The 12898-nt window shown below is 39.3% G+C and overlaps 1 protein-coding gene across 4 annotated transcripts in view; it reads right to left on the bottom strand.

Moving 5' to 3' along the window:
- Positions 1-5314: 5314 nt before the first annotated feature.
- wt1a (WT1 transcription factor a) overlaps positions 5315-12898 on the bottom strand; it is a 30046-nt gene continuing 22462 nt past the window's right edge. For 2 of the 4 annotated variants that reach the window (XM_041997779.1, XM_041997781.1), the window contains 4 exons: positions 8821-8965; positions 7054-7143; positions 6591-6683; positions 5315-6379 (listed from right to left, as the gene is read on the bottom strand). In XM_041997779.1, the coding sequence (XP_041853713.1) occupies positions 6258-6379; positions 6591-6683; positions 7054-7143; positions 8821-8965 (450 nt within the window). In that variant the 3' untranslated portion in view covers positions 5315-6257. The remainder of the gene's footprint in view (positions 6380-6590; positions 6684-7053; positions 7144-8820; positions 8966-12898) is intronic. The other 2 variants (XM_041997780.1, XM_041997782.1) reach the window with 1 other exon arrangement.

Genomic DNA, 12898 nt, shown 5'->3' with positions numbered 1-12898 from the left:
GGGCTGAAAATCCCCTCACAATATTGAACATTTTCATCCATGTTTTCGGCGTTTGGTGCAGTTTGTGGCGCCACAGCTCTTCGTCGTCTCTGCTGGATCTTAGCTTTGCCAGACATGTCAAGAAACTGAGCTGCAGAGAGCAGCTTGTTCAGTATATACATACATTCTTTATTTCAGTTGTATTATTAATCTAGTTTCTTCTGCTTCTAGTCTTAACCCTTTCGATAGTCTATCATTTTGCTCTGAGGTTTCTAACCGGCTCCTTCAGGAAGCACCTTTGTAGGTTTGTAGGGAGTAAGAAGAGAACTTTATGGCATTTTATGGATAACAAAGCTTGTGCTGGTAAGCTGCTGGGTTATTGCTCATCTCTGCCTGACTATAAATCAGCTTCACATTTCATTGGTGCCAAGAGCTGCTGTGAGATGGAAAATCAGCTTTAAACTGTTGTTAGCTGAAAACTTGTTACATCTACATGTGATGCCCAGTGTGTTTAAAGTAACTGGATAAATGAAAGACAAAAAAATGTCAGATCTAAAAAGCTATATACAGCAGATCAGAATCTGAAAGTGATATCTGAAAGAGAACAAATCCAGCGAAAGAGCTGACACAGAACCTGAAAGATGCATCTGGACCTTTATTTAATCCAGCTACTGTAGGACAAAGCCCTATTAGGAATGGTTTCCATGGAAGGGTGGCTGCATGAATAAAGGTTGAATAAAGGTTATGAATGAATGAAAAAAACACAACACCTTGTAATGACATTGGACAGAAACCCAAATATTATTAGTAATGCTTGTACAGTAGCCAAAGGTTTACAGCAGTTTGTGCTTATATATCCATCAAACACCAGCTTTCTTTCACAGCATTCTAACTTTTAGTTTTATTTCTAAAACACTTTCTAAAACAACATAGCAGCTGACTAAAGTGTTGTACAATTAATGTAGAGAGTGTTCAGTGGTCCCTTTGAAACTCTTCACTGATGTTAGGTTTATTTTAGAGAGTTCATCTGGATTTCCCTGGTTTTATTTTAGGCCAATCAGCACATTTATTATGATGAATAAAATCTAAAGCTTAAATAGTTTTATGCCATGTTTCTAAGCGTCTTTTGATGCTAAGAAATAAAACTGTTCAGTCCAGAAAAGCCTCAGGTTTTAAAAAGTGTTTTCTTTTTAAACAAAGCTTTGGGTTATTAGGGGTTAAATCATATATTCTGAATGGCTATAGCACTCTTGAGCTTGACTTGTGAGCTTTTTTTTCCCTACTTTTAAAGGGGCCTAATCCTTGTTTTCTGTATCTGCTCTAAGTAGTAGATTTAGATCCAGTGTCTAATGTGACTACTGAAAGTGGACAAAACTGCAGTTACACTGACCAGATATCAGGCTTCAAAGAGCTTCACCGGCATGAGGATGGGGCAGAGATGAAACACTGAAACACACACAAACACACACCCACAGAGAAAGAGAGATGAGAGATGTAGGCCTTGTCCGACAGCTGAGATATAGCACAAGAGCCCTGGGGAGTTTCAGGGGATTTCCACGGAGGGAATCGGACACGTTGCCTGATTTACGTTAATACTTTGGCTAAACTTATGATAAAAGTTCACAAAAGAAACTTTGCCTTATCTGACTTTATGCATCTCTGCAGTCATCCATCTCAGTTTTTCTGCTCTGCTGCTTTCTCTCTACATGAAGAAAAGAATGTTGTAAATAAACTGAATGTGTCATGGTCAACTTCCATTAAAATGAGTGCAAAAATATCAGCAAAGCAGCAACTTTTTATCTTAAAAATATGCCACTCTTGGTATTCAAGAAAAGAAGAAATTAGTGGGAAAAAAAGAGCAGCTTGATGAAAAATAACATCTATTTTTTTTTATCTTTTTACACTGAGAGGAGAGCCAAGGAATGCAATAAGGAATTTTGTAGGAGATAAGGAGAGGAAAGTGGATGGTACTACACTGTAATGTGTGTGTTTGTGACTGTTAAGCTGAGATGGCTATGTCTAAAACGCTCAATCTTGGCCTGTGATTGACTTTGATTTATTTAAAAAAAAAAAAGATATTTCAGTCATAAAAGGACAAGATGCAGTGGAAAAGAGAGACTTCTTTTACATATTTTGGGATGAAATCTGAATTAAGTTAAGCTAATGTACAGATTATTTTGTTTTCTATGTGTTTTTGCAAGATTTTTATATTTCAGCACTGCTGAATATTTTTCAATAATGACTATTTGTGGACGTATGCAAAAAGAATAATGATCTCAGTATATGAGAGCTGTTTGTGATAGCTGATAAATGAAGACCACAGAGACAAACTTACTGTATCAAAACAGTCACAATACATTTAAACAGTGAGAAACCAGCATTTTCAATAATCACACACTTTTGAGTACAAAATGTTTCACTGAAGTTTGCTTTTTTGTGATTCAAATATTAATGCACATGAGAAAAAGAACAAAAAAAAGACATATAAACAGTTCCTGGAACCAACCTAAGAAAAGTCTAATATATATCAGTTAAGTTACATGTGTTTCCCCCATGGAAAGAGTTCCCATGGTGGAGAAGTAATATTCACATCTCAACCACAATGTCCCGGCCACAGAGCCAGTGTGGACCAGCAGACATATTTTAAAGCTTGAATATGCTGCAAAAGTCCTGTAATATTTACACACCACAGAAACAAGAGACAAGTTAGCTCCAATATTAAAAAAGGAAAAAAAAAAACCTCACATTACTCAATAAACTTCAGCTTTGTAAATACCTTAAAGGCATTTCTGTTTTATACTCACAAAACAAACTACTGACTTAATTTGAACTTTTCAAATGTTATTTTTTTATACTCTTAACTGTGAAAACTAAAAGAAAAGACAGAGAAGTTTGTCACATATAAGAGTACATGAAGAATGAATGACACCTCTCCTTAAAACAAGTGGTTCCCAACCTGTGGTCCTCACCCCACTACGGAAGCTACCGAGGTTTGCAGGGGGTGTGTACTGTTTTTAACTGCAGTTTGTAACATTACAGCATACCTACTGGATTATTAAAAGTCTGTTTAAGGAGGAAACATGTCAAAACTGCTGGTACAGAAAGGGCTTGTGTATTTTATGGAACTGCTGGAAATAAATAAAGTCTTCAAAGAGGCCTTTATTAACTCTGTACAAACAGCTGACTGATGTGTTTCTGAGTGAAACAGCACACCCCTCTGACACATCACTGTCTTAGAGATGAGAAAGAAGCTGCAGGGTCTTGAATCAAGCATTGTGCTTGCAAACTAGAGTAGAAAGTTGGATTACTGTCAAACAAGGAAGTACAACAATTCTCATCACAGGTGAATTGCATGGATCTTTATGCACACATTTACTTGGCATATTAACGTGCAGAGGTGGTGGTGGTGTGTAGTTATTATTCAGCCAGTCTAGCTCTAATAAACACAGCTGCTATACATTTCTAATTAGTTTTTCCTTCTTTTAACCAGTTGTGTGCTGGATGTGAACAGACCTCTGGGCTTGCTGAATTGTCTGTTGTGCTCAGGAACCTTCCTAACTGAGTTAGCTGAGAGTATCTGAGTAGCAGTCATGATAAGAGCTGTTCAAATTCTCTAAATACTAAGCAAGGTTGTCCAAAACTGATGAACGTTTCCTTTCTCTTACACACTTGATTCAATTTAAATTTATCTCCTTAAAAACTTGTCCTCAAGTTCTCCAGAAGCCTACTAACGAACCAAAATTTTGAGCTAGGTGAGTGTAAGCAGAGAAACATCTAAAATCTGCAGTTTTGTAGGACACTTATTGAACATGTTTAGTTACAGTGCAGACCTTCATCACAGTTGGGTGTTAATGTAGTCAGATTCTCACTGAAGTCCTTCCTTCAAAATATATCCTTACTTAACGCAATGACATTTTAAACAAGACAATAGGAGGTCAAGTTTAGGACAATATGACCATACTTCATGTCAGAACTACAATCAAAAATGCTATGAGCAGGGGTTTTCTCCAAGCTACTACTGAATATGGTGGAGGTTTGCTGTTTTACTTTAAAGTCTTGATTTACTGCTGATGAATCAACCTGTCAAAAAAATCATGAGTGTAAGACGTCTTCATTTTTAGCCTTGAAGATGAGCGATAACTCGGATGTGATGATGAGCTCATTTAACTCAGCTGACTTTGTGTTAAAGAAATATTTACTGCAAAACTCATTCATAGACTTTTTGGATTGTGAATGGATACATGGTTGCACACAGGGTTGCTGGTTCTTCTCCTGTTCAGCCAAAGTGGTGCAAACCCAAGGTGGCTTGTAGTTTATTATTAATGGAAACTGTATGTTTTTTTTTGCTTTTTTTTGTTTAGTGTTGTTAATGAAGATCTGTACATTTCTATTCCATTATGCACACATGCATGACTGTGTGGGTTTGGTGGTAGGTGGCACGGCGCAGCTTTTTGGCAGACACAAGTCGGGGGGGAACTTCCAGGAAAAGAGGTTGGGAACCACTGCTTTAAATCATTCCAGTGAAAGCAGGTTTTGTCCACAAAAAGAAAATAAATAAGCCATCCCAAAGTAGTTCCACATAAGAGATATTTGCAACAGCCGACAAGGTGCTGAGCTGCAGGAGCATGTGTGCAGCGGACGATGATCTTCGACCTCACTGCGCATCACGCTGGTAGAAAACAACAGTGGACAAATGAAACGTCACATTCAGTTAAGATGGATACAGCTTGATATTCTTCTGAGTAGATTGGAAGTGCAAAGATTTGCACTGATTAACAGTTCAGAAGTCTTGCCATGAAGACTTTATAAACAACAACATGATCATTGGATTTGCATACATATTTTATATTTACATTACCCTTAAACTGCATTGGATGCCTGTGGAAACATTTAATTTTCCAGTGATATTCGGGCACTTAATGTTATTTAATTATTTAATGTCAATAAAGGTCCATAAAAGTCCAAAAACAACAGTGGCTGCAACCTGCAGTTCATCAACTATATCTTTTTATATGAATGTGCTGCTTTGCTATTAAAAATCTGGTGGTTGAGTTTGGTCATTAGAAACTAATTGATTCAGCCTGGATAGTAAAATCGCTTAGTTAGGTTTGGGAAAAAAGACTCACTATATTATCTATGCCAAAAAACAATATTTTCTAGCTTACACCAAAAAAAAAAAAAAAAACTCCATGAAATCTGTTACGTTTGATGAGTGTCATAAAAGAATGAACAATTTATTTCCATTAATGTCCAATTATGAGGTAAACAGCAGAGTTTACCTGAACTGAACATCTCAGGATCCCTAACCAGTTAATAATTTCACTGCTCTAAATACATCCCAGGTTTTTCCTCAGTTCTGTTAAAGTAATAGCTCCACTTAGTTGAATCAGGTTTGTGTTTTTCTTAGTGTTGTTTTTGGTCTTTTCTTTGGATTTTATAGACAGTAACAGAAATGCAAAATACTTTCAGACTAACATAAACAGATTTTATGTTTAAGTTTTAGAAGTAATCATTTTCCGGGGGTATAGAATGACTTGCATTTCGCTTCAAAGTGCAGTTCATTCAGCTGCCAGAATAACATGCTAACATTGTACGTTTCTGCAAAGCACAGATGTGTAAAATGCCTCGGCCTCACACCGTAACAATTCTTTATACACACACACATATTCATATTTAATATATATTTAACATGGGTGGTTATGAATGGGGCAGCAATTGTTTCTTAAGCAAAATCTTGCTGTTTTGGTGCCTTAACTAAAATTCAGAGTGAAATGAAAAGTATAAGGATGTGTCAAGCTGAACATGATACTTTGAGCCCATAAATCCATTCAAAATGCCAAGTACAGCTAAATAAAAAGTTTAGTTTGGATTACAGTTTGCTTCTCTCCCAGATGGAGGTCCGGCAGCTTTTAAATATTCTCAAAATGTGCCAGCCAGCATGACAATCAAGGTCAAATGCTGAGATCGCTGTTTCTCATAACAACACAACACTGTTGGGAATTATGTAGCTAGCTGGTGCATCACAGGACTGATGCCAAATAACCTATTTTGCACATCAGAGAGGTTTAGAAACAACACAATTTATATCTATACAGTTTGCAGAAACATACAACCTTTGACTTTTTAGTCTGGCAACTGAGAGCTGGTAAAACCAAACTGATCATCAGGACTCCACTGAAGTCCAGAGAGGCTGTTTTTTTTTTGTTTGTTTTTTTTAAAGGGTGAATTAACTAGAAACATCACAAGTATACACAGATGAATGCAGGACCAAAAGAGACTCAGATGGAAAGCTGTAGCTTGGTGAGGTTCCTCTGGTGCATGTTGTGGTGTCGCACCAACTCATCACTCCGGGCAAACTTCTTCTGACAGTTCAGCCACCGACAGTTAAACGGCTTCTCACCTGAGAGGATAGGGTGGAGGAGGATGGTAGACGACAGGGGGGGGGGAGTTAGCACAGTAAGGGTTTGGAAATGAAAGTTTAAATAAATATTTAAACCTAATTATATTGAAAATCTATATATTATATTGCAACAAAACTTATATTTAGCAGCTAAAACATTAATAAACATCAAATGGATTAAGAAGAAATGGAAAAATAAAAGTTTACGCACTTGTTTTACCTGTATGAGTCCGTGTGTGTGTCTTAAGGTGGTCAGACCGAGAGAACTTTCTCTGACACGTCTCGCATTCGAACGGTTTAACTCCTAAACACATGTACAGTGAGCATGCGCACACATTCATCACACAAACAGGGTAAATTCACACAAACACGTACAGAAAACACACATTCAACATCACACACACAAACACACACAGAGGGAGATAGAAAAAAAAAAAACAGTAGAGCAGAGGCTTGCAGGGAAGCCATTCCAAAGTTTGGCCAGCATTTAGCAAATTTATCTGAGAAAGTTCAGTTCACAGCACCAATGTAGACAAAATGCAACCTGAGAACTTCACTTTGCAAAAGGTAGCAGTCATGCAATCAGCAGAGAAGCAGGAAAGAAAGAAAGGCTTATGAATAAAGTAAACCAAAACCTAAAGACAGAGATGCAGAATATGTAAAATCCATCAAACCTGTGTGCCTCCTCTGGTGTCTTTTTAGTTGGTCAGAACGGGAAAATCTGCGGCCACAGTCTGTGAACTCACACTGGTAGGGTTTCTCCCCTGAGCACAGAAAAGAGAAGTTTATTTAGTATTTTTTTAAAAAAAAATCCCTTCACTGTTATGCACTTGATCAGGAATGTGATAAAATAGCTGGTATTCACAGTTTTGCAATACATGTTGTGCTCGTCAGCCTAGCTCATTGTTAAGACTGTCAAGATTTTGGTTGTTATGCGAAAAGCCCTCAATAACATGTAAGTTGAGCTAATTTTAACTTAAGCTAATATTTTGGCTTTATTCACCAGGATGTCCAAGCAATCTTTGTGATGTAGACAACTTAGATTGGGCTCCTACAAAGAATCTAGGCCATGATAGAGAAATACAGCTGGTCTCAGTTTGTTTATACCAAATGCAAAAACATCTTCTATACATTCATCTGATTGGTCATGTAGAAGTCTGTCTGAGGCTGCATTTAGTTCAAGATATTGTGGAGCTGAACTGATGGTTATTTCTCTTTAAAGTTAAATTCCTTCTTGTATGACATAAGAATCCATGCCATCACATAAGTCATTGTGTTTTTTTAAGGTATTTTACATCTAAATTGTGTAAATACTCGGAAAATATCTTGCATCTTTCTTGCACAACATTACCATTTTGTTGTGTTTTTTTGATGACCACCTTATTCACCAGGGATATTTGAGTTTACAAAAGTCAATAACTGAATACAAGCAATACATTTATTAATTTATTGACTTATTTCCCAAAATGGGAAGAATTAAATGGTAAAATCTATAAAATTGGCTGAAAACATTGGAAAAGAGATGAAAGAACACATTGATATTAAAGGTACGGTGTGTAAGAATTACTGACATCTAGTTGGAAAGATGGGCATAGAAATTTCTCCAAATGTTAAGCACAGTTGTGAATAGACGGTGGCCGTCAGTTGCCTAAATTCTTACAGACATAAACAGGTTTTTATCTGTGAGTGGATCCAGTGTCCTCCGGTGCAGTGATGACTGCACAACAGGTAACTATTTCAACCTTGTGAAGACATGTACTGCCTTCTTCTATGTGCCTTATAAGGCATTACTTATCCCAAACAGTGCTCTAGCAGCTATCAAAATAAGCCGAGGCTGCAGTTCTAAAGCTCAGAAGGTTCTCACTTCCAACACAGAGTTGTTTGTCCATTCAGACTCCATAGTAGAATGGTGCCACAAATATGACAGTTGCCATGTATGTTGAGTCATGGCAAGTAGATATAAATGTCTCATTCTAAGAGAATAAAAACACAACAGTCATTTTTGTAATGTGATTAGATACCAAGAGAAAAAGTTTTTAATGATGTATTAAATTTTTCTGTCATTGACCTTGACAAGTTTTAGTTGTTTCCCTGCTACAACAATCCCAATTTCGATGAAGTAGATTACCTCAACATCTTGTTCTTAGGTTCTGCACAAGTCTGTTGATGTGTCATTAATTTGGCTCAAGTGAGTGCAAGCAGGCAAACAGTTGTCATAACAGGGATGTCCAGGTTCAATCCTCAAGGTCCACTGTCCTGCATGTTTTAGATGCTTTCAACATGCCTGACTCAGATGAAAGAGTCATTACCAGGCTTGGGCAGAGCATGAAAAAAAAGCTGTTGAGGAGATCCATTTAACTGAAATCAGTTGTGTCTAAAACCTGTAGGATGGCGGTCCTCAAGGACTGAACCTGGACATCTTCTTCCTCGACTGCTCTCACCTGTGTGTTTGCGGCTGTGCATCTGCAGATGAGACAGCTTGAAGTAGCGCTTGTTGCAGCCTGGATAGGCGCACATGAACGGACGCTTTTCACTGCTCTCTGAACGCACTATGGCTGGAGCGATGCTGGGCACCCGCCGTACATCCTGTACACACACACACAGCAAACAGTTTTACTTAAAGCTAAACCATTCGAGGTGAAATGAACAAGAAATCTCCATGGGCATCAATAACTGAAGCAGTAAAATGTAATTTAAACAACGGGCAATTAAATCTGTCCTGTGGGTAAATAAGTTCATGTGATCCATCTGACTTGTGGGGATCACTACAATAAAATAGTCATATATTCATGAGATGGGAATTAGCAGTAAAATGACCCCAGACTGACTGCAGCCCAAAGGGAGTTGTTAGTCACGCCTTTTAGGCAGACCCCCTTCCAGAGCGCCCCACTGCTTTGCTTACTGCAGGCGTCACTGGAGGAGAATAAGAGGAAACAAATTTATTTTTGTGTTTCATTTAATCTGCAAAACATATGTAAACATTACCTGCTGGTATATACATTCTCTAGCTTGATTTGTGTCCTTCATTTCTTCCTTCTTAAATGTTTCCACTTCACTCATCCCACATTTTCCTTTATCACTTTCTCTCCCTCCATCTCCTCCTGCTTACAGCCATCTGCTCTTAATTTCCTCAGCGTTTAGTATAATGACCAAAGAGAATTGGAGGTCAGACTTGCTTTACTTAGAAATGTTAACACGTAACATCTACGCTGATAAACACTGGTAGAAAAACCAGCAGCTGTGATCGTGTCAAATTCATCGAGACAGAATTGCAAAGTTTAAAGTCTGAATCCGTTTCATGTCACATGACACACAAAAGATATGATGAAATGGGCTAAAATGAGACATATTTTCATGAAAAATTTGAACTCATTACACAGCTAATCATCAGACAATAATTGCTGGAGCAACACTTGTTGCACCATTACCATTAATTAAATAAAAAAAAATATATATTTTTTTAAAGAATCATAGACTTATAAAATCATAAATTTATATTTTGTAAATCTAATTTGTTAAAATATGATAGGATAACAGAATTAATCATTTTATTAATCATTAAAATAATAAATAGTACTATCAATAGATCCTTAGGTCTTATAGTAGATAAATTATCCTCAATCTTGATGCTCTACATGTCTTTCCATTATGTACAGGTGTCTGTTAAAACAAAAACCACAGGCTTTTCCTAAACTTAACCAAGTAGCTTTGTGAAAGTACACTAAAATTATCCGAAGAGTTCCAGCTGCAAACCACCTGCCATGTTAATTTAACCACCACAGTGTGGTCACAATATGAACATTATAGCATTATACTGACTCCTCCCTGAGCAGCCACCTTATTGTGGTGGAGGAGTTTGTGCGTCCTGACGATTCTAGCGGCTATGTTGTCGGGGGCTTCATGCCCCTAGTAGGGTCACCCATGGCAAACAGGTGTCTAGGGGTGGGACCAGACGAAGTGCTGCTCAAATCAAATCACCCCTATGATGATGACAAAGCAAGGACTAGGGTTTCCCTTGCCTGGACGTGGGTCACCGGGGCCCCCCTCTGGAGCCAGGCCTGGAGGTGGGGCACGGAGGTGAGCACTTGGTGGCCGGGCCTTTGCCCATGGGGGCTGGTCGGGCTCAGCCTGAAAGGGTGACATGGACCTCCCCTCCTGTTGGCTCACCACCTGCAGGAGGGGCCATAGGGGTCGGGTGCAGTGTGAGCTGGGTGGTGGCCAGAGGCGGGGACCCAGGCGGTCTGATCCTCGGCTGCAAAAGCTAGCTCTAGGGATGTGGAATGTTACGTCTCTGGCGGGGAAGGAGCCTGAGCTGGTGGGCGAGGTTGAGTGGTTCCGGCTAGATATAGTTGGACTCACCTCGACGCACGGCCTGTCCTTGAGAGGGGCTGGATCCTCTTCCATTCTGGAGTTGCTCCCAGTCAGAGGCGCTGAGCAGGTGTGGGCATGCTCATTGCCCCCTGACTTGGTGCCTGTACGTTGGGGTTTAACCCAGTGGACGAAATGGTACCCTCCCTCCGCCTTCAGGTGGGGGGAGGGGTCCTGACTGTTGTTTATGCACCAAAAGGCAATTCAGAGTACCCACCCGTTTTGGAGTCCTTGGAGGGGGTGTTGGAAAGCACTCCTTCCGGGGAGTCCCTCGTTCTGCTGGGGTCTTCAATGCTCACGTGGGCAATGACAGCGAGACCTGGAGGGGCGTGACTGGAAGGAATGGTCCCCCTGATCTTAATCCGAGTGGTGTTTTGTTGCTGGACTACTGTGCTTGTCATGGACTGTCCATAATGAACACCTTGTTCAGGCATAAGAGTGCCCACATGTGTACTTGGCACCAGGGCACTCTAGGCCACAGTTCAATGATCGACTTTGTAGTCGTATCGTCTGACTTGCGGCCGCATGTTCTGGACAGTCGGGTGAAGGGAGGGGTGGAGCAGTCAACTGATCACCACCTGGTGGTGAGTTGGCTCAGGTGGTGGTGGAGGATGCCGGTCAGGCCTGGCAGACCCAAGCGTGTTGTAAGGGTCTGATGGGAATGTCTGGCAGAGTCCCCTATCAGAAAGAGTTTCAACTCCCATCTCCGGTAGAGCTTCAAATATGTCCAGGGTGAGGCGGGGGACGTTGAGTCCGAGTGGGCTGTGTTCCGTGTCTCTATTGTGAAGGCGGCCAGATGCAGCTGTGGCCGTAAGGTCGTCGGTGCCTGTCGTGGCAGTAACCCCCGAACTCGTCGGTGGACACCAGCAGTAAGGGATGCCGTCAAGCTGAAGGAGTCCTATCGGGCCTTTTTGGCCTGTGGGACTCCAGAGGCAGCTGATGGGTATCAGCGGGCTAAGTGGAGCACAGTTTCGGCGGTCGCTAAGGCAAAACTCAGGCATGGGAGGAAAAAGTATTAAAATGCCGCTTTTTATAAATACTATGTTTTTATCTTTGTGTTATGGTACTTGTTGAGCCAGGTCCTCAGGTATGACCTGCATCTCATCAAAGTCTTTCTTTTTATGTCATCCAAAGGATATCCTATTCGAAAAACAAGAATAAAATAAAACAAAAACAATCCAGAGATAACCAGCAAACTGCAACTCATAAACCTGATAATAATCTTTAAAAAAAGAAAAGAAAAAGGCAGGTCTGCTGCTGATAGAAAAAAATATGTACTGAACAGCAGAAACCCATAAAACATGTACTATCAGCTGCATGATTTCTTTAGAGGAAGTTGAAAGCTAGAAAAAATTACACAAACAAAGCCTGTGGCTTAGGCTTCATGTGAGGAGAGAGGTCTTTAAGAATTATTATCATTCTTTGATCGTCTTACAGAGGCAAAGACAATAGGTCATTTGACCAGTATGAGAGTATTTTGTGTATTTTAAAAGGTATTTCCATCTACAAGAAAATGAATAAATAAAAGAATAATAAATAAATAAATATCAAGTTATTGTAAAAACTTCCGAAAAGCTAATTACATTTTGCCATCTTCATTAACTTATCTTGATAAATTGCTACTGCAGCTAACTAGTGTTAAGAAGCTAGAAATGAAACCTTTTTAGTTAATTTGACCCTATAATCTTATTAAATGTATACAGTTTCTGAGACCTTTTGCATCATTCTGTGGTAATAACTTGGCTTAAACCCCAATTTTACACAATTTGATACATGTCTTCTGCCCCCTGGTGGAAACAATAATAATACAATAAGGCACTACAATTATTTTGACATATCACACGTAATAAATGATAAAAATACAAAAAATATTTATTTGTTTATTTATTTATTTACATTTTGTTAAAAGACTTTTCTCTCCATTTTTTTCTTGGGTCAGGCTTTAAAGAGTTAAAGTATTACTATGCAACTTTCTGACCCATAAAATATATGTTTCAGACTTGTTTTGCAGCGTGCTGAGGCTGAGAAAGTGCATTTTACACCCGTATTTGGCTCTACAGCACCACGTCACATACCAGCAACTGGCTGTTTTGAATGTGTATCATATGTGATTTAGCAAGGAAACACAAGAGGCCATTATCAGAGGAAGAC

This window comes from Melanotaenia boesemani, chromosome 10, assembly GCF_017639745.1.
Source record: "Melanotaenia boesemani isolate fMelBoe1 chromosome 10, fMelBoe1.pri, whole genome shotgun sequence".
In the NCBI taxonomy this organism is placed as follows: domain Eukaryota; kingdom Metazoa; phylum Chordata; class Actinopteri; order Atheriniformes; family Melanotaeniidae; genus Melanotaenia; species Melanotaenia boesemani.
The sequence above is the reverse complement of the archived record's forward strand: the minus strand, read 5'-3'. Positions and strand labels throughout refer to the sequence as shown.